General features: G+C 42.4%; 1 protein-coding gene across 2 annotated transcripts in view; it reads right to left on the bottom strand.

Annotated features, from left to right (window-relative positions):
- Positions 1-24,945, bottom strand: part of igsf9bb (immunoglobulin superfamily, member 9Bb) — a 530,429-nt gene extending 505,484 nt beyond the window's left edge. For both annotated transcript variants that reach the window (XM_078426548.1, XM_078426549.1), the window contains exon 1: positions 24,545-24,945. In XM_078426548.1, coding sequence (XP_078282674.1) covers positions 24,545-24,608 — 64 coding nt within the window. In that variant the 5' untranslated portion in view covers positions 24,609-24,945. The remainder of the gene's footprint in view (positions 1-24,544) is intronic.
- Positions 24,946-26,050: the final 1,105 nt, after the last annotated feature.

Here is a 26,050-nt window from a genome sequence, read left to right as displayed (position 1 = left end):
TTTTTATCGAAGCCAATTAACCTACAAACATGTACGTCTTTGGAGTCTGGGAGGAAACCAGAGCACCCAGAGAAAACCCACGCGGTCACAGGACGAACGTACAAACTCTGCACAAACAGTACCCACAGTCAGGATCAAACCCAGGTCTTTGGCGCTAAGGCAGCAACTCTACCGTGGCATCACTGTGCTGCCCCACTAGTCTCAGCCTGAGAAATATGTGGAAGAGTGAAGTTCTCAGATGACAACCATATCAACAGTCTCAGCTCTGCAAGGATACATTTTAAATAACGTAAAAAATCTTCCGCACAAGTCAACTTAAAAAGGTACACTTGCACCACCACTGTGCCGGCATAACACATCAGCACCAACGTTAATGATTTGGTCCAGTGTGTCAGATGTTGAACAGAGATGATGAGAAATCAGTTTCTGTGTCAGCCATGGGCCTCCTCATTTAGCTTTGCTATTTATATTGTCAAGTAATCCCACTGAGCATTAAACACAGCGGATGGAACACAACAGTCATTCCTAATGAACAGGATCATATTACAGATGCTGTAGTTTACTGGACAAACTGCTCTTTAAAATTATGTTCTTGCATATCAGTCTATAATTACGCCACTAAGTCCCATCTTTCACTGAGGGGGGGGGGAGAGGATTTTGCGTGCTTATTGATTTCTGGGGATATTAGTGCCTAGCAACAAATGACCTCCTGCCACAATCATAATTAAAATAGTGCTAACTGTCCATCTACAAACAGACTGGGTTGGCAATGTCTCCCAAAATTGTAGCTCTGCTTAGACTTAGTTTCCTAACATTAATGTCATTAGGTAAATGAGCATGAAAACCAAGACTGTCAACTCAAAACCATTTCATTGTCATAACACTGATTAGTGCAAGAGAAGCAGTATCTCCATTGATGTCTTCTCGGCAGTTTTCTAATCTGCTTTCCTGACACATTAAAAGTCAAAGCAGTAAGCAACATCAGCAGCATACATTTTACTCGTTGGATGGAGTAGAGTTACACGGTGGAGCATTACTAATGCCAATTAACAAAAGCTAAAGAGGATGTGGCTATATACTGCCATACAGTATAACTGCAATTGAAATGCCACTCTGTAGTTAGACCCTAGTTTCATTTCAATACATATTTATGAATGTATATGAAACAAATTATTTACTGAATGATCAATTATTGGTGGACATGTCGTGTCGCTGGCAAGGTCAGCATTTATTGCCCATTCTGAAAAGGGTAGCTTTCCGAGCCACTGTGCAAGGGTAGCACAGCAGTATAGTCCGTGGAGCTGTAGCCTCACAGCAGCAGAGACGCGGGTTCAATCCCAACCTCGGGTGCTGACTTGAAAGTGATGCAGCAAATTGCCTCCTTTTGTATGGTGATAGATGCCACACAAGGATGCCAGAAGTTGGCCAAAATATAATGCACAATCAAACCAAGGTGGAAAATAGGCAGTGGAGACATTTGAACTGCTTTTTGAAAAAAATAGAATCCTTGCCTTGATATCTTAAGATTTCACAACAAATTTCCAGACCAGTGTTTAAAAAGATCAAGTGTCAATGTATAAAACCTATCGAAGATAGACACAAAATGCTGGAGTAACTCAGCGGGACAGGCAGCATCTCTGGAGAGAAGGAATGGGTGACGTTTCAGGTTGACCCTTCTTCAGACTTTGGTTCTTGTCTACTTGTGACAGCGCCACATTGGATGCGACAGTACACCAGGCAGTAAGTAGCAGCAAAGGTATGTTGGCCCATGTCTCCCACAAAAGCACCCACTTGTGACAGAGACACAGATACAGGAATAACTCAGCAGTACAGGCAACATCTCTGGAGTGAAGTCATGGGTGACATTTTGGGTCGAGACCATTCTTCAGACGGTCTAGACCCAAAACGTCACCTGTTCCTTCTCTCCAGAGATGCTGCCTGTTCCGCTGAGTTATTCCAGCATTGTGTCTATCTTCGGTTTAAACCAGCATTTGCAGTTCTTTTCTACACATACAGATACACATCCACAAAAATGCAGTTTGGAGGTCATGCAGCAGAGAACATCCAGCTATATAAATGACACCACTGCAATATCATCGAGCCCTGGAGCATCTCTGCACTAACATTGCTCCATCATTCTGCTAACTCCTGGCTGTGGTAACATCATTAATGAGAGTAAGCAGAAAGAATGCAACAGGGTGCACAGGAAGACAGCCAAAGGGGATATTGTGAAAATGGTGCCATACAAGGTAGTACAGTATGAATCTAGTTCATCATTGCGGTTCAAATTCCACAACGGCTTAAGGCTCAATCCCGACAACCACCCTGGCCTGCATTTCATCAGTGCTCACATTGCGATTTTAACTAGGGTTCCACAGGTAAATATGGCACTGCCTCTGGGTAGGCAACTGAATTATAAATTGCCTTGCAAGAAGAAATAGTGTTCTTCGGATTAAATTAAATGGTCCTCTCATCTGATCCACATTTTTTTCTGGAGGCAAATGAGAAGTCAACATCTCAAACCTTTGCTTACTTTGGTGATTGGCTGCTAATGGCAGTTCCATAGTTGGTTGTAAACTCTTCAGCATAATAACAGGCTCCTCACCCTACCGAGTCCACTCTGATCATCAAGCATCCATTATCAGAAATCCCATTTCATTCTCCCCACATTTCTATCAACTCCCCTGAGATTCTACCACTCGCTCGATACTGCCCCTCAAACACTGCCCCTCACTGTAAACGATTTAAAATAGCCAGTTAGCATAACAACCTGTGGATGTTTAGGGTAATGGGAGGCAAGCAAAGTATCTGGGGGATGCTCATGCTGTCACATGGAGTACGTGAAAACTCCACTTTGACAGCACCCTCTGACAGGATTGAATCCAAGTCATTGGAGCTGAGAGGCAGCAACTCAACTAGCTGTGCCACTATATCTTAATTGACAAGTCCAGCAGATTACAAGCCCCACAGTCACATCATGTGAATTTAAACAGGCAAAATGGAGCAATGAAGAGAAGTTGTTTCAAATGGTTGTGCTTTGTCGTCCACTCTAATGAATGTTGGAGTTTTTTTTCTCCCCAAAGCCTGGTGTTGTCGGGCAATTATAGAACACCTTGAAGAATTGCTCTACTGTTCTGACTGTGTCAAAGTTCTGTGTTTACAGCCACTTTTGTCACAAGTGCCATTGATTATGTATTGATTCAGGTACAATGGGCCAAGCTACAACATCACCATTTTAAGGATCTAGTACTCAGAGCTGCCACTTACTCTCCTTGTGTAAATATTTTAGATTCCATCAAAAAAAGATCGAGTACTTTTAAGATATGATGAATCACTGTTACTGCCTGCAGCAAAAACATCAACTTCACACAAAACGCTTTCTTGTCACAACCAAGGACAGTTCGATCATCGACAATCAGGAAAGGTTTCCTTGCCGAAACATAATCACCGTTTGCCAACTGTTCCATAGCAAGTCCAGGGCATAGTACAAACACCCTGAGCCAAAGTGCTGAATGGACTTCGCATCTGACCTCTAAGGTTCATGCCAGCTATGGATGGCAAACACAACCCATCTTTGGCTGGCATAATGGGGTTAACAATCTTCACGCCATGAATTTCTACATCATTCAATTTCTGTGCTTTATTTACAGTCAGTACAACTCCAATAATCAGGCCCCCTTGGGGCTTGGCTGGAGCTTAATGAGCAGTCTTTCCAGTCTATTGCATGCCACTCACATTGATATTCATACACGTCACCATTTCACGTTTCTTTGCTATACCAAAGTATTATCAATTTCCCAGTGAATCCAGGAGGTTTGAAGGGTGCAGGAAATATGCAAGGTCCTGCAGATACCAATTCTCACTGCAAAACTAATTTCCCCGACCCTTGGTATTCTGGACTCCAACCCTGGCTCTCACCACACAACCTGCTCATACGCCAGACCGATATGCAAGCAATCCGCCATACCATCAGTGTATCCAAACAGATGGTAGACACAAAATGCTGTAGTAATTCAGCGGGACCGGCAGCATCTCTGGAGAGAAGGAATGGGTGACGTTTAGGGTCGAGATCCTTCTTCAGCTGTTATCCAAACAGATGACAGATTATCAGAATTTTACTGTATTTTATAGCATTTATATGTGTTAATAAATATGTATGATCTTATTATCTTTGAAATAGGTTTTTGATAGGAGTTCATGCTGACTATCAGTATTATCACCCATTAGCACTAATGCTTCATTAATCCCATATTTTATTGCAGTGACATTCTCATGAATTTCACACCCCCACATCCCATTTCCACCCCCACCACCTACAATACTGCTCTAAGCCAATTCACACAATTCTGAAATATGGGAAGAAATCCACATGGTCACGGAGAAAACATGAAAGTACCACACCGATAGCACCCAAGATTGAGAACCTGCATCTCTGGTACTGTGAGGCAGTAGTTCAACTAGCTGCATGTTGTGGTAATGTCTTTAAAAAATAACTAGTGTTACCAGTGTTAAGGAAACTCATTACTACCTCATTACAAAATTCATTGTGAATTTCCCACAATCCCAAATGGAGAGTACGCACACAGAAGTCAAATCAGCATTTCTTGGTTGTTTTTTTTCTAAATGGACAATTGATTTTACTTCTTTATCGAGACAAATCCTCGAGTTGCTGGAGCAACAGCACACTGGGACCTGGACCAGACACATGGGCGAGGATCTTGACCAAATGATCCTGGTAAAGTCCCAGAGTTACCACACACCCCTGGGGTAGATAGATACGAGTCTAGGCAAGTCCCCGGCAGCTTTAGCAAAGCACTCTGGTGAAACCATCCACCCCTTCTATAAAGTGTAACAATTATCAATACCATCACAAGCAGTTTCTCAAATTGAACCACACCTGTCAGTTACCAACAACAAATGCAATGTGGAATTTTCCCAGTTTATTTAACAGGTAACTCTTCTACAATTTTGCTAGACTGTTTTGTCAGAATAACATTTCTAGACCTGGCAGTGGCTTTTATCTTAAAAGACTTGATGCCCAAATTCAACATGAACTTAATTTAGACTTGCTTATGTGTGCATTGTGAACCATATTGTTCTCTCTTCAGGATATTAGGCATTTAAATTGAAGTAGTCATATCATAATATTGGTAAGCCAACATGTCTTAAATGAATTTTCATATATTGCATGCTGCTGTTAAATGTTAGTTTATATTCATAATTTGGATGGACTCAGTGGGTGCTGAGAAATAATTTTCCAAATGGGTCCATGAGGATCGATTAAACTGTTTCTCTGAAATTGTTTCTGTCATTGCTTAATATAATCTACTTGAAACCTAGAAGACTGCCTATCAAAGTAAACGATATATTCATTGCCTTGCAGAAATGAAACAAAAACAATATATCACATTATTAGATAAAACAATAAGACAAAAGTAAATAAATAATCTTTGATTTATTGCTGTTTTATTAAATACTTCTCGGCATCACTGGTGATCTTTTCGAACCAGCCAGAGATAAAGTCTCGTGAAAACTCCAGTGAAACGATGCACAGGTGGGTGGGCTTTATGTTCTTCGAGTCTTTGCGATCAGATGTTGAACAATGTTCGCAAAACCACACTAAACGCATTGCGACATTTCACAGGCACAATGCAGAGTCAAGAAGGTGAATCGCCAATCTCACTCCCCAATGGGGAGCAGTGCACAAAGACAGCAATTGCGTAAAAGTTGGGTCATTCTCCCTGAACCATCGTGCCACCAGCAACTCCCCTTACCCTGGCACTCGGTGTGATCCAGCACCTGCATTTCCTTCCTATACTAGCACAGATGAGACCAAGGTATCAATTCCAGTGGTGTTCCATGGCAAAGTACACGAGCTCTGGCAGCTTGTTCCAAATTCTGCAACTAATTGTGCATGTACAGGCAACTTAAAAGTAGAAACAAGGAACTGCAGATGCAGCTTTAGGAAAAAAAGACACAAATTGGTGGAGTATCTCAGTGGATCAGGTAACGTTTCTGAAGAACATGGATAGGTAATGTTTCAGATCAGGAAGTCTGAATCTATCTAAAGAAGGGTCCCGACGTATTGTCTATTGACCTGAAGCGTCACCTATCCGTGTTCTCCAGAGATGCTGCTGATCTGTTGAGTTACAGCACTGTGTCTTTTTTGAGAAGTGTTACAGAGCAATGATAGTGAATAGAAAATTTCAGTATTCAAGTTTGTCTGCAATGCCTGACGATCTTCCGTTCATTTTTTCAGCCCGAAGCAACAGTCCAACTATTTAACCAGATGGAGTTTGGTGAATTTTATCTTGCTGTTCCCGTAACTAACCACATGAGTAAGTAACAAAGATTTGAGGTGTAAAGGCGACCAAAGTGTGTCAGATAAGGATAGAAGAGGAGTGAAATGTGAATCCGGAGGGAAGAGTACAAGTAATGGGAGAGCAGGAAAGAGGGGGATAATAGGAAAATGCAGGAGTCAGGGATGGGAGATGACTTACAAAGAAGGGGAAAGGGGTGGGGGGGGGGGAGTGAGGTGGGGTGGGAGATCTCATTGTATCCTTCTATCACTTGCCAGATTCTGTTTCGTTACCACTTCTCTTTTTCCAACTTTCTCCTCTTTACCCCAATCAGTCTGAAGAAGGGTCCTGCCCCAAAGCATCATCCATCCATCCATCCATCCATCCATCCATCCATCCATCCATCCATCCATCCATCCATCCATCCATCCATCCATCCATCCATCCATCCATCCATCCATCCATCCATCCATCCATCCATCCATCCATCCATCCATCCATCACTTCCACAGATGCTGCCCAACCCATTGAGTTCCTCCTGCACTTTGTGTTGTGCTCCATTTTGTTTGAATGTATGTCTACATTTGCAGAGAGTTGCCAGCATGCATGTTATATGTTGCAATCCAATTGCATTGTTAAAGAACTACCAGGAGTTAGACTAGAGCCAACAGAAAGTGTGAAGTCTGCCAGCAGAAGCACCGTGCCATGCCCCCATCTACTGATAAATAATAAATGCCGGAACAACATTGCAGCATGCCATCTGAAAATTCCTAAACTAATTAGCAAAATCTTCATCAGCAGACACAAATCTTGCAAAGCAACACCCACGCACCACTGATGGGGAAGGATGCCGTACTCAAAATAGCTGCTTGATTATGCAACTTGCTTTCCCCATGGAGGATCACTTTAACATAATCAAAGACTCTTATCCAAGTTATAGGTCCTTGACAATGGACTGCTTACTGCCAAACAATCTCAGGATTTAAAACTAGCTTTATTCCTGCAAAAATATGACTGCAATTGTTTTTAAGCAAACTGTCACTTTGCATCAATAAACCAAATTCAAGACGTTGAACTACTTTTAGTTTCGTTTATAGATGCAGTGCGAAAACAGGCTGTTCAGCCTACTGAGTCCGCGTGGTCCCCATACATGAGCACTATCCCACACACGAGGGACAAGTTACAATATTTACTGGCCAAATTAACCTTCAAACCTGTAGGTCTTTGGAGAGTGGGAGGAAACTGGAGCACCCGAGGAAAACCCATGTGTTCACAGGAAGAACGTACAAATTCCATACAGACAGCACTCGTAGTCAGGATCAAATTTGTTTCTGGCACTGTAAGGCAGCAACTTTACCACTGGGCCACCATGCCACCCCTAACTACAATTTTAATAACTAATGATTTTCAGCCAGTAGCTCATTGGAACCATCACACAATGCCATCACCTATAACCACTTAACAACTAGCCCTTACCCATACTGAGTAAAAATACTCAGTACAAACCACGAAACCTAAATCACATTACATTGTATTCCTTAACAACCCATCCTCTAAGTAATGACGCCAACCTCGCTGTGAATTTTACCATGCAGGCTGTTAACATTAATGATTATTTTCCAAGGATCTTCCCACATTCAACCCACACTGTTGTACTTTCTTGAAATGGAAATTTAAATCATGATTCAATGCAGTTATTCCCAGATAGGCACACAACTGAAAATCTTGTTTTCATCAGATGAGAAGAGAAAATGCTGGTGTTCCAGGCATCCTATTTTTAAATGGATAACAAGGGCAAAAATGCACTTTTCTATCAAAGCATAAAATATCCAATTCATCCCAACCCATAAACATCTTATCCTTTCACTTCTGGTATAGTATCCTTTTGCATCAATTTTATTTACTTGGTCCCAAGACACAAAAGCCTCACCATGTTCCTCCCAGTATACAGCAATCAAATATACCACCCACTTCTTATTAACTACTTATAATGTCAATTTGCCACCCACAGGGCTTCCCTTTTACTCTCAAAGAACAGCAATCTCTCACATCAACCCGTTTTCACCTGTTGTCCTTATAGGATAATCAGGATAGGATAAACCCCCATTCTCAAATAAAAGTTAAACACATCAAATTATTTCTCATTTATTCCTCAAGTTTCATTGCAGGAACCCAATGCTCATGTATACTTTTCATTGTATATATCTCCTCGCTGAAACAGAATGCTTTAAATACAGTTGATGCCAGCAAAGAAAATAATCTTCTAAAATGTGCTTTTAATGGGATTATATTAAATAACTACAATGGTCCACTGACTTTCCCTGAGATAATACTTTGAGAAATCTAAGTATTTTGCTTTTAAATATATTTCCATTCATGGTTTATCTGTGGGACTGAATTGATGATTTTATCAATGGTTAAAAGTGATGAAATGGAGACATACTGTATGCCTATTTGCGATTTTAAACTGGATGTTATAGAAATTCTGATTTAGACATAAGAGCATTAGATAGATGACCAATTATGTTTTATTAGAATTTAATTGTATCTGTATAAATGTTGCAGTAAGCCAGTTAAATGGCTAGTTAATGACTTACTTATCACGTGAACTATGGAAGAAAGCACTGCTCTCCTAAATAGAGTAGCAAAATCAAGCATCTTAGGCTTTTTAAAATTAAGAACAAATCCTGCATTCAATTGTCCTCACCACCAAATAAGGTAGAAAAGTTCCAAGCACTTGTTTCTAAGATGATTGTTGCAATGTCATACTGGTAAATGAGCAAATCAGAAACAAGCAGCCAGCTCTGGTAATTATGTTGCTGACTGAATAATGGGGTCTATTTGGAGTTTTGAGATGGGTGCCTTAATATTCAGTTTCCAGCCACTCAGAGGGTTCAACACAAAGTCAATATTCAACTTTACTAACTCCTGCTGAAACTAAGAAGTTATATGGAAAACAATAAATCCTATCCCTGGGCAAAAAAAATAATATCCTAAACCAGCTGTTGAAAACCTGCCACAAGTTCAGCTGCATGTGTGTCAGTCTCTCAAACGAGAAAACTTTACCTTCAGGGGCAAAGTATAGCTGAAAGTCCTGAATGGGTTTAGATTGTCTTTGATATTTAATCTAGATTTTGTTGACTGATCCCCACCGGATAGCTTGGCATCAAGTTTCCATGCCTGATCTCTATTAGCCTATAAGTATAGGCAGTTGGCAGCACCACAAGGAACCTGGCTCGTTTCCCTGGAACCAAAAGCAATCTCTCAGCACATTTACGTATTGTCCTTTTTTTCAAACCCGCTAAGATAATTGTTATTTTCTCTCCGAGATTCCATGTAGTTTTTTTTAACAACAGAGATTTTTACGCCTTGAAGCATTCTGACATTATAGTTGGGAAATACAACCACAAAGAGGATAATCGCCAGACAGAGCCAGTTCCACACACGGTTGTTCAACACAATGCATTAAAACCAACAGGTGCTACACCCAATGAACAATATTGTTTAAAGCCTGGAAATATTTTCTCATTGTGTTTCTACGCGCCAATAGATGAACAAGGACACCATTAAACTCTCTGCATCCCATATACTCTCACCTTGGACCACATTTTTTGCTACTGTTTTGTTTTAAAGGCTAAACTTGAGTCATCGGGTTGCTTATTCTGGGTTGCTATTTGAGCCTGCTAATTTATTCATCATCAGTTTGCTGAATCACGATGACCTGCAAAACTCCATATGGTTCATTACAGCTTTATTAGAGGGTTTTTTTAAAAACTTATTTTAGGTACCAAATGTTCTTCAAGCAATCTCATGCAAGGTAATTAGCTGGGACTGCTGCTGTATTTGACTTACAGAAAACAAAATTAATTCAAAGCAGGTTCACATTATTACAATAAATATTCATGTACATAAAATAGGCACTACGAGATGAAAATGATTGGTTCTAAGCTGAATTACAAGATTAAGACAAAATACATTTTTAATCCTACAAAAATGAATAAACCCATCAAATAAGCACTGCAGAAAGACTTCCCAATTCTGCATCAAAAACTGGCAAGTACATCGATTAAAATGAGCATCATTCAGTTCTCACATTTCCGTAGTCAGGCCACCAAATAAAATGAACAGTCTCCATTCTGACTTCAGGAGGTATTTTTGCAGTTGGGGAAAGAAATTAAATCAGCATTTACATAGCAACACCTCAGAGCAATTCACAACTAAATGAAGATCCTTTAAATGGGGACAGAGCTGTTTCATAAGCAAACAGGGTTGCAAATCTGTTAACAGTAAACTGCAAAAAAAGGGAAATGTGTGACCATTCTGTTTACCAAGTCATGAGGAAGGTGCTCTTCTTCAAATAGTCAGGGTTTAAAAAAAATATCTACCTTAAAATAAGTTGAGACTTCAGGCTACTAGCATTTCCAGAAAATTGAATTTATACTGTGTGACCTCATCAGTGCTGCAACAATTATGATGGAGTAATAAGAAACACATTAAACGAGGGCTGAAGAAGGGTCTTGACCCAAAATGTCACCTATTCTTTTTCTCCAGACCCGCTGAGTTACTCCAACTTTTTGTGTCTCTCTTTGGTTTAGGTGTGGTGAAGGTGGTGAAGGTGTGGAATTCTCTGCCTCAGAAGGCAGTGGAGGCCAGTTCGTTGGATGCTTTCAAGAGAGAGTTGGATAGAGCTCTTAAGGATAGCGGAGTGAGGGGGTATGGGGAGAAGGCAGGAACAGGGTACTGATTGAGAGTGATCAGCCATGATCGCATTGAATGGCGGTGCTGGCTCGAAGGGCTGAATGGCCTACTCCTGCACCTATTGTCTATTGTTTATTGTCTATTGTCTAAACCAGCATCTGCATTTCCTCCCTGCACATTTCGGCTGCAGAATTGCTGTTGCAAATGGCTCAATCCACGCTCGATGATAGCGGAAAGTAAATACAAACTTAAAGGTACTGCACATCAATTTTATACACTCCTTGGTCAGCTGCTAAGTGATTTTGAGCGGAATCTGACTGTATTCTCTGATGGGCCATGAGTGGATTTTCGTGTTTTTCTCAGGAAAGCACATGGAGTGACGAGCTACTGTATTAACTCAGATGAAAGCATTTCCTGCGACTGTTCTTGGATCACTCCTCTGAGGAGCTCAAAGAAGATAATGTTCTCGTTTCTCAAGAACACAATTGCAACAATGACAATGAAATGGCAAGTATCCTGCTCATTCCCAGGAGCATGAATGATGGAGCGAAAAACATGCCTAGATTCCAAGATAGGATGGAGAGGAAAAGGGATAATTTATGTGGAAGTAAATAGGGAGGCAGAATGGGAAATGACTGTAAGTGTAAGCCAGGCAGTCTATTTCAGGGGACTCTCCAGTGTCTAAGACATTAAGCATCTTTGGTGTGTCATGTATATCAAAATACCTGATTGCCAAAGCTGGTTCTAGTAATAACTACAACACCTCAGCGAAAAATTATTAAGCAGCCTAAAATTACAGGAGGCTTTGTACTCTGAATAATCAATGCATATGAGTGAATTTGATTGATTTCTCCCGTGGAATTTTCATTTTACACTTCATAATTCCAGACGATCTTCAGTTTCACTGAAATGAACTGGGGGAAAGTGAATGATGACTCATTTTTGGTGATATTTTACAAGATAGCAACATTTGAAGGGACTCTCTGACCAACCTGACCAATGCAACAGTGAATGTGTCAGTTCATGCAATTTTAATAAATAAAAGCATGTTTGGACAGATTTATATTCATATGAATAGTTAAAGAAGGATGCGGAATGCAGAAATAGAAAAGTCTATCCCACAGGCATGTCATTGATGACCTTTCTGGGATCCAATCATGATCTAATAACTAGTCTAATTCAAGCTCTATTCAGTCTATACTTAACAATAAACAAGCAACAGGAACCAAATTGGTGAAATGCAATCGCACTACTTCATGCTACCTTTGCCAATCATTTTCCAGGATATTCCATAAATTCAACTTAAAATCATTCTCAAGCAATTGAAATATTTATATCACAAGCATGATGAGGAAACAGTTTCTGACATAAAGTCGCTGACCGGAATTGTTAAGTCTGTTTGCCTCGTCAGTGATAATGCCCGACCTACTGAGGTCTGTGGTTTGAAATTCTTCATTGGATGCACAGACACAACTACAAAGCTAATTTACTCTACCTACTGGGGATGAATTTCTGGGTCAGTGTTGTTGCAATTCTGCTATTTTAACTTCACGTCCGTCTTAGCCATTGTGCAGCAAATAATGTTTTGACATTAATATTTGCCATAGCCAACGTAATGGTACAGAATGCTTCTTTATAGTTTTAAACCATTGCAAGCCAATCAACTGGATAAAAGTTTTAGTACTCATTGCCGTTGTTCAACAATCTTATCAGAATTAAGTTGATTAGCTTCCACTCCATTATAATGCAGAAATCCTACATATTTCTCAACAGCTGCAAAGTAAAACTGATTAAAGGGTTAACTGGCATCACTGGGTGTTGTACCTGCCAATGGCACATTAAGCATAACAATACTTTGGCAAAGATTTCTGGAATAATTATGCAATGCATTATTACACACAGACATGTGAAGCGTATCCCCACTTATCATGGCAGCTAACCTCCTTCGGGAGATCCCATCTGCCTTAAGAGCATGGTTACTGATGCCTCATCAGAATCATTAAACTTTCAGTGAAATATATATATATATTTTTTAAACTCTCCATTGCCTCTGGAACATCCATCAAACATATTCACCTTAATGTATCATTACATTTACATAGATAAGTTTAGAAAAAGCCCCGGCCAATTTTATGTCTTGAAGACAAACTTTATAATGAAGAGGTGTGGCAAAGTCCTGCTGGTTATGAAAAGAAATTGTATTATATAGATTTTCCAGGAAAGTATATCTGCGTAACCAAGCAAAACTTTTGATTGGAATGCTTTCCATCCAATTGGTTGATGTAAGGCTGGTTGCTGTCACAGTTGCGTGTGTAATGCCACCTTTATAACTTCATCATTAGTTATTTTATGGAATAAGGAAATGTTGTGTGGAGTACAATGGGCGGCATAGTGGCGCAGCGATAGAGTTGCTGCCATACAGCGCCAGAGACCCAGATTCAATCTGACTATGGGGGCTGTATTTCTGTACTGAGTTTGCACATTCTCCCTGTGATCATATGGCTTTCCTCCAGATGCTCCAGTTTCCTCCCACACTCCAAAAATGTACAGGTTTGTAGGATAATTGACTTCAGTAAGATTGTAAATTGTCCCTAGTGTGTAGGATAGTGCTAGTGCATGGGGTGGTCGCTGGTCAGTGCATACTCGATGGACCGAAGGGCCTGTTTCCACACTGTTTAAAGTCTAAAGTAAAAGCATTAAGTTTCCATGTCAGATAAGCGTTAAAACGGCATGGTGGCCCTCATAAAATCCACTTGGACGAATGCCCAAGAAGTTAGTCCACTTGGTTGTAGAAATGCCTGCGGTTGGGACTTTCAGGAAAAGCCAGGTTTTAATAATACTTTTCCAAGCTGGGAGCAGCCTAGAAAAGTATCATTAAAACCTGGCTTTTGAGGAAATAATAATAACCCATTGAATTTGCTTGTTGCTAATTGTTCAAGGCAAATCCCTTTAAATAGTGAAATAAATATCTTAAATTATCCAGGCCACAGTTTTAAAAAAATACATTAAGTAGCAATAATTGATCATAAACTCATCAATCTGAAATTACATAGATTCAGACTTCAAAGCATACTAGCTAAAATGCAAACATCCAACACCCATAAATGACAAGACATAATCAATGGGTAAAGGGTCACTTGTAATGAGGCATTAAAGCCGAATGCACAGGACAGATGGGCTAACCAGTCTTTTCCCATCTCATGCTTTCCAGTGTTTATGATAAGAGACTGCCAAATTATTCATTAATTTGATTTTTTAATAGATTTCTCAATATCTGTCAATAGACTGCGAAAAATGTCTACAAAGGTAGCCCTGCAGTTTTTATCCTGATATTGCAAAAAAAGTGCTGTTTAAATAGAATTCCTCACCTCTAAAGATGCAACCTCTATACTTCGCTCCCCTCTCCCTTTTCTACTGCCACCTGTATTTCATTTATCTTAACAAGAATGTTTACTGGTCTGAGGAGTATCAGCTCCAAAGTTAGACTGGCGAACCTGAAGTTGGTCTTTTTGGAGTAAAGAGGGTTGAGAGGAGATTGAATGGAGGTGCAAAAGATCATAGTGACTTAGATTGGGTAAATCAAAGGTAGTTATTCCTAATATCAGATCGTGCAAGGACTAGGGCCAATTTCGTATATGCACAGTGGTTATAATGCAGAACGTACAATCTACCAGGGATGGTAGAATGAGCAGCAATCCAGACTTTCAAATAGTGTTGGATGGGCAACTGAGGTAAAATAATTTGCTGAGCTATGGGGATAGAATAGGGCAATGGGACTGAGTGGATTGTAGTGGTCAGAATGGACAATAGACGGAAAAGATTATTTCTGTGCTGTGATGATTCTCTTACTCCATGATTCTAACCTGAATGGAGGAATTGGTAATTGAGTGTGTGAAACAAATAGTGTTTCCCTAACTTAAACAGTCAGCAATTTGATACCAGCGTATGCCCATTCTTCTGTGTAAGAAAATAACTGCAGATGCTGGTGCAAATCGAAGGTATTTATCTGCAAAATGCTAGAGTAACTCAGCAGGTCAAGCAGCATCTCAGGACAGAAGGAATGGGTGACGTTTCGGGTCTGAAGAAGGGTCTCGACCCGTACCCATTCCTTCTCTCCTGAGATGCTGCCTGACCTGCTGAGTTACTCCAGCATTTTGTGAATAAACCCATATCTTCTGTGCACTGTGCATTTGAGCATTCTTTAAAAGCAAATCTCACAGTCGATAAAACTCATGGTATTATGCAGAAATGTGGCTTAATATCAGTACATCCTTGAAATAGAGTATTAACTTCTTTACTTATTCCCAGGATTAGATCCACTTTTAAGTCTGACTGGAATTAAACAATTTTCGTCAAAAATGTCAGTGTTCATTAAGTGAAACATAAAGATTAGGTGACTGAACTTGCAGCTCAAGTTCATAACATGGTGCTATTACTTTGGCAAATTTAGTAAAGTTGAATGAAACAAAAGAATTAATTTTATTCTTCCTTCGTCAATATGTGTAATATTTCAACCATGAGGAAGTATCATGGTTAAATGTATCTAAACAATTGAAGCCTATATTACACCTTCAACTTCAATAATCTACCACAAAATTACAAAAGCTATATACTACAAGGTAATAGATTTATCTGCTAGAGTTAGCCCACTGTATAAGAAACGTGTGAATTTTAGCCCCATTCTGGAGCTAATCTACTGGGTGTGTCAGTTGACCACTAAAGGTGTCTTGCACTATCAGTTGAACTTTGGATGAGATATTGAACCATAAAGTTAATAAAATAATATTTTACATGCCTCTCAACACCCCCCCCCCCCCTCCAACCCCCACCACCCCCACCCCGACCACCCCATTTCCTGTATAACATTCACACCTAAAACAAGACCACTGAAATGAGAGTGTTTTATGTCACTTACCTCATTGACTCGGGGGTAGGTACCACTTATGGTCTGCAATATCGCTCCACATTAATGGCAATAATCACAATTCAAAATATTATTTCATTGTCTGAAAAAGATGTTGGAATGTCCAGGAGTTATGATGTTTACTACCATGAATTCCAGTTCCTGGGTTCTCTATTTTCATATCAACAAGTATCTTTGTCATTTTAAGAAAAGTGAAAATGTATTGCTGCCAACAGTGGCTGTTACAATATAAACATAGCACAAAAAGTAAGGAAATTTGTGTTTGGTAGATTATTTCTTTGTTGTAACAATGCTTCTTGGCAATAAATCTTATACCGTTGGAAAGCCTGTTTATTTCCCTTTTAAATGGTGCCACATTTGTAAGGAACATGCATTTGTGGGATGAGCAGCAGAGCTGAGTATGTGGGTTGCGCCCATGAAAAATCTGCCAAATCTTCTCTGCCAATGCCAAACAGCTTATTCTGCCATTGACTCTTGTTCGGTGTTGTTTGGTGGATTGAATGGTTGAAGTCTGAAGAAACAAGACATATTGGCAATTTAACAATTTATTCATTTAATAAACAGGAGCCTCTGTAGCGTGTGGAAGAATCATATACAGTCACAACAGCCTGGCACCTCCTCCTCATACTGGTCACCAGCCTGGTCACACACTGTTGTGGGATGGCATCCCATTCTTCAACCAGCATTTGTCGCAAGTCAGCCAACGTGGTTGTGTTGGTCACTCTGGCACGAACAGCACGCCCAAGCTGATCCCACAAGTGTTCAATGGGGTTGAGGTCAGCACTGCTGGCAGGCCATTCCATCCTCTCCACTCCCAAATTCTGGAGGTAGTCTCTGAGAAACCCTGCTCTGTGGGGGCGAGCATTGTCATCTTGGAGGATAGTGTTCAGTCCCAGACTGTGGAGATATGGGATTGCCACTGGTTGCAGAATCTCATCTCGATATCTCTCTGCATTGAGATTGCCTCCAATGATGACAAGCCTCGTTTTTCCAGTGAGGGAGATGCTGCCCCACACCATCACACTGCCTCCACCAAAAGATGTTACTCTATCGGTGCAGCAATCAGCATAGCGTTCTCCGCGTCTTCTCCACACTTTGAACCTATGATCCAACTGCCGTAGGCAGAGTCTGGACTCATCGCTGAACATAACGTTCCTCCACATGTTCAGGTTCCAGTGCACGTTTTGCCGACACCAGCGCAAACGAGCCTGACGGTGAAGGGCAGTCATGGCAGGCCTCCTGGCAGCCCTATGGGACCGGAGATCGGCTGTGTGCAGTCTGTTCCGAATTGTCTGGGCAGAGAGCCGTCGGCCATATCGTCCCACAAACCTTGACTGCAAATCTGTAGAAGACAGCCTACGGTTCCTAAGTGCTGACAGGATGAGGAAACGGTCTTCTTCGGGTGTCGTCTTCTTGGGACGCCCACTTCGCGGCCTGTCTCTGACAACCCCCGTTATATGGAACTTGACCTTCACTTTGGAGATGGTACTAGGGCTCACTCCAAATAATGCCGCAACTTGGTTTTGCGGAACACCAGCTTGAAGTTGCCCTATCGCACGGGCCCTATCCAGATCAGTCAAACGTGGCATGCCGATTCTTGGGGCAGACACCTACTGACCACTGTAGCAGGGCCCATGCTCACAGATGCTGCCAATCAGGTACCAATCAGGCACCTGATTGTCAGCACCTGGGGGTACCAGAAGCTCAAAACAAGAGTCAATAGCAACAGCAGAATAAGCTGTTTGGCATTGGCAGAGAAGATTTGGCAAATTTTTCATGGGCGCAACCCATATACTCAGCTCTGCTGCTCATCCCACAAATGCATGTTCCTTACAAATGTGGCACCATTTAAAAGGGAAATAAACAGGCTTTCCAACGGTATAAGATTTATTGCCAAGAAGCATTGTTACAACAAAGAAATAATCTACCAAACACAAATTTCCTTACTTTTTGTGCTATGTTTATATGTGTTCTTGACAACCAGAGTGGTTCAGTTTATAAATGTGCCAATGGCAACCTTAGAAAAATGGCCCCAGCTGAAGTATATGACCTGGATTGAGCTGTCTGAACCTTCTCTTCATCTCTGAACATTTGTCAACGTAGCAAATGTTTCACACACAGACAGTAAGAGTTTTCCCTTCCCTCTTTTCCCAGTGCAGCAGCTCAGAATGCAATTTCAGCCAACTGTGGCTTTCCATGTGTAAGAAGGAATTGCAGATGCTGGTTTAAACCGAAGAGAGACACAAAAAGCTGGAATAATTCAGCAGGACAGGCAGCATCTCTGGAGAGAAGGAATGGGTGACGTTTTGGGTCGAGACCCTTCTTCAGACTAACCCGAAACGTCACCCATTCCTTCTCTCCAGAGATGCTGCCTGTCCCGCTGAGTTACTCCAGCATTTAGTGCCTGTGGCCAACCATCCTGTCATTCCATGTGTGAGTTTGGACATGGAATATTAATTACCTGGATTATCTTCATCCATTAGAAAAGCTGAGAATCAGAAAAATATGTTTGTTTTTTATTATCTCATTGCCCAAGGTCATTGATATTACTTGTCATGTTACCTTAGATGATATTTTTAAGTTAATCAAAACAGTAATTGAAATTGCAACCTTATTAATTTCAGATATTGGGAAGCCAGCAGGGCTAAGATTTAATGTACCTGTCCTCTTGGTGGGAAAGCCAGAACCTTTACTGTAGTTAGCACTTTTGCAGACAGTGGCAGAGTTTCTGGTCTTCACAGTCACTAATCTCAGAAGGAGTTATTACTTGGCAGGTCACAGAAATTGAACCATTTAACTCCTGGAAGAATGTTCAAGCCTAATCCATGTTTATCCATGGTACTATCCTTCCCCTTATCTTGTCATGTATTAACCGATGGTGAGAGCACAGGCAACTATGTGTATACATTGGGTATGCAAGCAAAGAATTTCACTGTGCCTAGTCACATGTGACAATAAAGTATTCCATAAGGTATTCCATTCCATTCCACTGAACAAGCTGGTAGCTGACAAATGCAAAGCCAATCAAGGACAATGTACTCTCCAAAGACATTGCTGCTACAGTTGCAAGCTTGTGATCAGAGCTGAGAATTAAAAAGGATCTTTCTCTCTCTTGTACAAGGCATTGGTTCCCTAGGCTTGCTCTGAATCATGCTGACCCCTAGTTTCACACACTATTTGTTCCTGTAGCTTCAGATGCAAATCCAATGGTATTTGACTGGAATAAGCTATCTGCTGCACCAAACATGATATGGATATCAGCCAATGTATCCCTGTCTTTCATCAAGAAATACAATTTTTGTTATCTAATATATCGTGTTGGCCTTCATAATGAGAGGAGTTGAGTATAGAAGCAAAGAGGTCCTTCTGCAGTTCTACAGGGCCCTGGTGAGACCACACCTGGAGTATTGTGTGCAGTTTTGGTCTCCTAATTTGAGGAAGGACATTCTTGCTATTGAGGAAATGCAGCGTAGGTTCACGAGGTTAATTCCCGGGATGGCGGGACTGTCATATGATGCAAGAATGGAACAACTGGGCTTGTATTCACTGGAATTTAGAAGGATGAGAGGGGATCTTATAGAAAAATATTAAATTATTAAGGGACTGGACACGCGAGATGCAGGAAACATGTTCCCGATGTTGGGGGTGTCCAGAACCAGGGACCACAGTTTAAGAATAAGGGGTAGGCCATTTAGAAGTGAGATGAGGAAAAACGTTTTCACCCAGAGAGTTGTGAATTTGTGGAATTCAGTGCCTTCAGTTAGAAGGCAGTGGAGGCCAATTCACTGGATGCATTCAAAAGAGAGTTAGATAGAGCTCTTAGGGCTAGCAGAATCAAGGGATATAGGGAGAAGGCAGGAACGGGGTACTGATTGTGGATGATCAGTCATGATCACATTGAACGGTGGTGCTGGCTCAAAGGGCCGAATGGCCTACTCCTGCGCCTATTGTCTATGTATCTCTGTCTATGTATTAAGGACATCACCAAAATTATTGTATTGGAAACTAGGTGAGGAAGAATGGATATTAGGTAGATGGCTGAGGAAATCCCCCTATCGATCCAGTTACAGATAACATATGAGATAGAATGTGAGCAGAACTAAGAAGATGCAACTTTCTCATGAGGTTCTGGGGCTACTACTGAGGAAGTATGCAGGAAGAAGGAAACTACAGGATAACTCCTGAGAACTACAGGTCCGTGAGCCTTACATCAGAAGTAGGAAAATTCTTATAGAAAATATTAATGGATTAATACCCAAGTCCTCTTGGTGAGAAATTCAGAACCTTTGCTGTAGTTAGCACCTTTGGGAACAGTGGCAGAGTTTCTGTAATAATCTCTGACATTTGGACATGTGCATTTAGGAAGCCAGGGGCTGATCAGCATGGATTTGTGCGTGAGAATCATATCTTACTAATTTGATTGATTACAACATAGAACACAGAATACCCTAGCACAGGAACAGGCCCTTTGGCCCGCAATGTCCATGTTGAACATGACGTCAAGTTAATCTAATCTCCTCTGCCAGCACATGATCCATATTACTCCATTCCCTGCATACACATGTGATAGGACATTTTTTTGAGGAGGTAACTAAGAAGTACGTTGAATGTAGGGGAGTAGCAGTGTCAATATGAATCAAGGCATTTGACAAGATGGTCGTGGCTGTGGCATTTGACAAGGTAGATTGGGCCAGAATGTTAAGGCACATGGGACCCATTGTCACCTGGCCAACTGGATCCAAAATTGGCTTGTGATAGAAGGCTGAGGGTATTGGTGGAAGGATCGTTTCATTATTCAATGTGTAGGACGGAACTGCGGGTGCTGGTTTAAACCAAGAATAGACACAAAATGCTGGAGTAACTCAGTGGGATAGGCAACATCTCTGGAAAGAAGGAATGTGTGACGTTTCGGATCGAAGCCTTTCTTCGGACTGATTTTCTGACATTAACATTCAATGTGTATGACCAGCAGGTGAATTGTAAGGATCAGTCCTGGGGATCTTGTTTTTGTATATAAGAGTTAGGTGACATTTTTTGAGGAGTCCATGGCGGGGGAGGGGTTAGGTAAAAAACCATTGTAGATGCTAGGGCACCGAGGAATCTTGATGATCAGAGGGATCTTGGGGTTCAAATAACTTGAAAGTGGCAACAAGGGTCGATAGGCTGGTGAAGCCACATGGTATGCTTACCTACATGAGTCAGAACATAGCGTGTACAAGTTGGGAATATATGTTGCAATTTTGTAACCAACTATTTAGACTGCACTTGGAGCATTGTATGTGGTTCTCATGGCCACACACGAGGAAGGATGTGCTTGCACGAGAGAGAGTGTCCAGCAGGTTCACTCGGGTATTGCCTGGACTGGAGGACTTTAGGGTGGATAAACATAGAAACATAGAAATATAGAAACATAGAAAATAGGTGCAGTTGGAGGCCATTTGGCCCTTCGAGCCAGCACCACCATTCATTGTGATCATGGCTGATCATCTACAATCAGTAACCTGTGTCAGCCTTTTCCCCATATCCCTTGATTCCACTAGCCCCTAGAGCTCGATCTAACTCTCTTTTAAATTCATCCAGTGAATTGGCCTCTACTGCCTTCTGTGGCAGAGAATTCCACAAATTCACAACTCTCTGGGTGAAAAGGTTTCTTCTCCCCTCAGTTTTAAACTCTAAGGAAAACTGGGCTTGTTTTCCTTAGAATGATGGAAGATGAGGCGTAACCTGATAGAGATATATATACAACTTCTTCTTATCGTGTCCACACTACTAGATATTGTGTTTCAGCCAAAACTGAACACAACTCTCGGCAATATCATTGTTTTCTGCGAAGTACTCATCTTTGCATTCGTGCTCCAATAGAGGACATCTCAATAGCTGCTATACAATCATGAAAGACATAGATAGGGTAGATGGCAAGATTTTTTTTTGCCCCCTGATAGGAGTGTTAACAAGAGACATGGGCTAAAGGTGAGAGGAAGTAGTTTTAAAGGGGAGTTGTGGAGAAAGTTTGTTTTTTACACTAATTGTGATATCTGGAATGCGCTGCCCGAGGAGTGATGCAGGCAGAAAGAGACAGAGGATATGGAGCTAATGTGGGCAAATGGGCATGAATGTGTGGGTGGACACGGATGTGTTGGGCCGAAGGGCCCATTTCTATGCTGTTTCGAAAAAAAATAAGTGAGATTCATTCTCTTGTTTCAATCGTATTTCCTGTTGCATTTATTTTATGGCCAAATGCTTGATAAATAAAGTGTGTCCCGCAATATACAGCATCGCTTAAACACTTAAACAAGTAAACTATTCCCTTTTTTTTCATTTAACATTTTTTCAGAATCGATTGGCATGTTCTGCAATGATTCAATGAACAGTGGGCATCGTCATTCGGGGTATTTAAATCCACGCTCACTCCGTGTGCGTTGAATCATTGAAGTGGGTTTTGTTATTAAGTGGGCCGTTCTGCACTTGGTGTTCGCGCCCGGTTACTCACCACCCCTCGCAGGTACATGACGGCGCTGTGACATGTTGGAGTGAGCAACGATAACATCACTCCGCCCGCACACATCTTGCAATATGTCAGAGATGGAACAGGTTGCTCCGAGGAACCCCGGGGGAAGTTTGCAGCGCCGGGCGACGGCAGCGTGAAGAGCTCCCTTGCGGAGTGTGGCTCACTGGCTGGCAGGCTGCCTTAGCTTGCTGCTTGCTGTCAGCCACACTAACCTTGCCCCCTTCACACTGGAGACTGCGGGCGACCCTCTGCTTGCAAAACCCAACCGTGAAATGCAGTTAACCGGCAATTCCAAGCAGTGCCTCGGTTGGTTAAACCTAGTGTGGATAATAATAGGAATAAAGATAGGAATAACGCGCTGGTTAAACCCTGTGTGGATAATGATAGGAATAAAGATAGGAATAACGCTTTGGTTAAACCTTATGTGGATAATAATGATAGGAATAAAGATAGGAATAACGCGTTGGTTAAACCTAGTGTGGATAATAATAGAAATAAAGATAGGAATAGTGCGCTGGTTATACCTAGTGTGGATAATAATAGGAATAAAGATAGGAATAACGCGTTGGTTAAACCTTGTGTGGATAATGATAGGACTAAAGATAGGAATAACGTGCTGGTTAAACCTTGTGTGGATAATAATGATAGGACTAAAGATAGGAATAACGCTTTGGTTAAACCTGGAGAATAACGATAAGGAGTGAAATGTTAAGGGGCGGTTTAATTCTAAACCCTAACGCTGGTTCAAGCAAACTGCGGGGGACTTGCCACCTTCACCACACGTTTGTCACCTTTAAACGTGACCTTCCAAACTTGCGTTGCACTTTCATTGATCGGCGTAATGCGGGTTTCTCTTGTAGCCGCGGTCCCAGCGGGACACGCAGCCTGGAGAATCTCCCTTCAGGAGAACTAACGGGAAGTGGTACAGATGTGCAGCGTATATCCGTCCACACACTGCGGCGCGGCGCCGTTAAGCAAAAAGGGGACTTTGCTTGCAACCGAAATGAATCATCAGAGCGCACCCCACCCCTCTCCCCACCACCCCGGACATGTCCGGAGAGTCCATGCTAACTGGACCCTGGTCCTTTCCAACGTTGGGGGTCGCGGGACCTTCATCAGACGAGGTCACTTGGAAATGTTAAACCTCATCCCTGAGCCGCTGGACAGGCAGGACAGGCAGCCTCACCCATCCATCCATCTCAGTGCGAGAGGACCATCGGATACCTATCACGTTATCCCAAAACTCTTCCCACACGCATTTCACCCCTGAAGATGTATCACACTGCAGACTGGAGTGGGTTCCCCGTCACGGAAACGGTCTAAAATGGATCACCTCGCAGAATAGAACACGTCTGTATTAATTGACATTTTAAACTGTTTCATCCTTCGATTCCTTCCGTGTGAAATCTTATAGTTACCGAAAGGGAGATTTTGGTTACATGCACAAATAAACCCAACGTCGAGCCGTGCCAATTGCCGTCACAGATTGTGTTATGTCAGAGGAAACTCCTCCACCTCCCTCTCTCCCTGTAAACTTTAGCTCCCTTCCTCCTCCCGAGGAGCATCTTTCAGTCCCGAGTGTTGGGAGTCGCGTTGAGGCACTGCAGTGATATTCACACCGCAGCCCCTGCCCGCTCCCCGGCGTCTGTATCCCCCCCAAAGCTCAACCTCAGCGGCCAACTTGCCGAAACTCCCTGCTTCTCCGCACAAATCCGACACCAAAGAAGCATCAAACTGCGCTTCCGCCGACCAGATGTTGAAACATCTGCATTCCCCAGACAAAAGGCGTGGTGCGGGAATGTCAAAGAATTGGCAGCATTTAGAACTTCTCTCAAACTAAGGGCAAAAGTTTCCTCTTTCTCCCCAGAAAGCTGGTAACTTTGCAGACGTCTCGCCAAGTGCCCCGGCATGACTAGGAGAGGACGGGGCATCTCTCACCCGGCGCCCTCCCTTTAACGTTATCTGCACAATAGGGAACCATTACAGACACTTTAAACCAAAAAAATATATATAGCAAGCGGCTCCTTTCCCCGAATCAGTTAAAGCCACCGCTGTCGGTACAATCGCATCATCAGTGAATAAACTTGGGCTGAATGGTATTGAACTTCAACTCACCTTGAGCTGCCGAACCTCTTGTGCTGATTACACCCGCTAGCAAAGTGGCCACATACCAAATCATAGTAGTGTCACCCCACTGTGAGATTATGGCTGGATCATATCTTGCACCTCTTCACTTTGAGATGTTCCCTGGAAAAGCCCCTGGTCTGACCATCAGTGCAATGTAATCCTGCCGAGCATGTCCTCTTCATATCCTGCTCATTCGTCTTCTTCTTCCTCCTCCACTTCTCCTTCTCCTTCTTCTTCTTCCTCTTCTTCTTCTTCTTCCTCCTCCTCCTCTTCCCCTGCCTCTTTCTCTCTCTGTCTCTCCTCTCTCTGCCTGTCTCTCCCTCTCTCATTCGGTTACATCCCTGCTGGAATGGCACTTCACACTCTTCCCAGCCTCTAACTCCTGCTCTTTCTCAGCGAGGAGACAGCCCCCCTCCCTCCCCTCCACCATCATCATCATGTAGCGCCCCCCCCTCCTCCCTCTATCCTCCCTCCTCCCCTTCTCGTCGGCAACCTAACTTGCTGGCATCTGCCCACCCCCTCCAGCCTCCCATTGGCCGGGGAGGGGAAGCCCCCGGCGCTGATTGGTGCTCGGAGACGTCGGTCAACGGGCTGGCCTGTTCAAGGTGGGTTGAGGTGGAGCGGCTGGAGCGCCGCAGAATCATGCGCATAGAATAGCTGGGAGTGGAGGAGGAGCAGCGAGCCCAGCTCTCCCTCTCCAGCCCTCCCTTCACACGTTAAAGGTGACCACCTCCTGTCTCCCACACCAACCAAGCACCCCCCACCCTCCCCCCCACCTACTGCTTCACGCATCACCGAACGTTCATCACAACCAAACACGGACCATTCCCCAGCGAGTAGAAAACACAAAATAACCCACTCGATAACGCCCGGCTATCATCGTGATTAAGATTAGAGCATCAATGCAATCAATTACATAGAAAAATAGATGCAGGAGTGGGCCATTCGGCCCTTCCAGCCAGCACCGCCATTCAATGTGTGGTGTAAGAAAATAACTGCAGATGCTGATACAAATCGAAGGTATTTATTTCACAAAATGCTGGAGTAACTCAGCAGGTCAGGCAGCATCTCAGGAGAGAAGGAATGGGTTACGTTTCGGGTCAGACTGCCATTCAATATGATCATGGCTGATCATCCAAAATCAGTTCCCCCGTTCCTGCTTTTCCCCCACATCCCTGGATTCCTTTAGCCCGAAGAGCTAAATCTAATTCTCTCTTGAAAACATCCAGTGAATTGTCCTCCACTGCCTTCTGTGGCAGCGAATTTCCACAGATCCACAACTTTCTGGGTGAAGAAGTTTTTCCTCATCTCAGTCCTAAATGGCCTCCCCCTTATTCTTAAACTGTGACCCCTGGTTCCCCCAACATCGGGAACATTTTTCCTGCATCTAGCCTGTCCAATCCTTTAAGAATTTTATATGTTTCTATCAGGTCTCCTCTCATCCTTCTAAATTCCAGTGAATTAATAAATTACAAGTCGTTCATAATAGAAATG

Source organism: Rhinoraja longicauda, chromosome 32 (genome assembly GCF_053455715.1).
Source record: "Rhinoraja longicauda isolate Sanriku21f chromosome 32, sRhiLon1.1, whole genome shotgun sequence".
Classification (NCBI taxonomy): Eukaryota; Metazoa; Chordata; class Chondrichthyes; order Rajiformes; family Arhynchobatidae; genus Rhinoraja; species Rhinoraja longicauda.
Note: the sequence above shows the minus strand (reverse complement) of the source record. Positions and strands in the feature narration are given on the sequence as shown.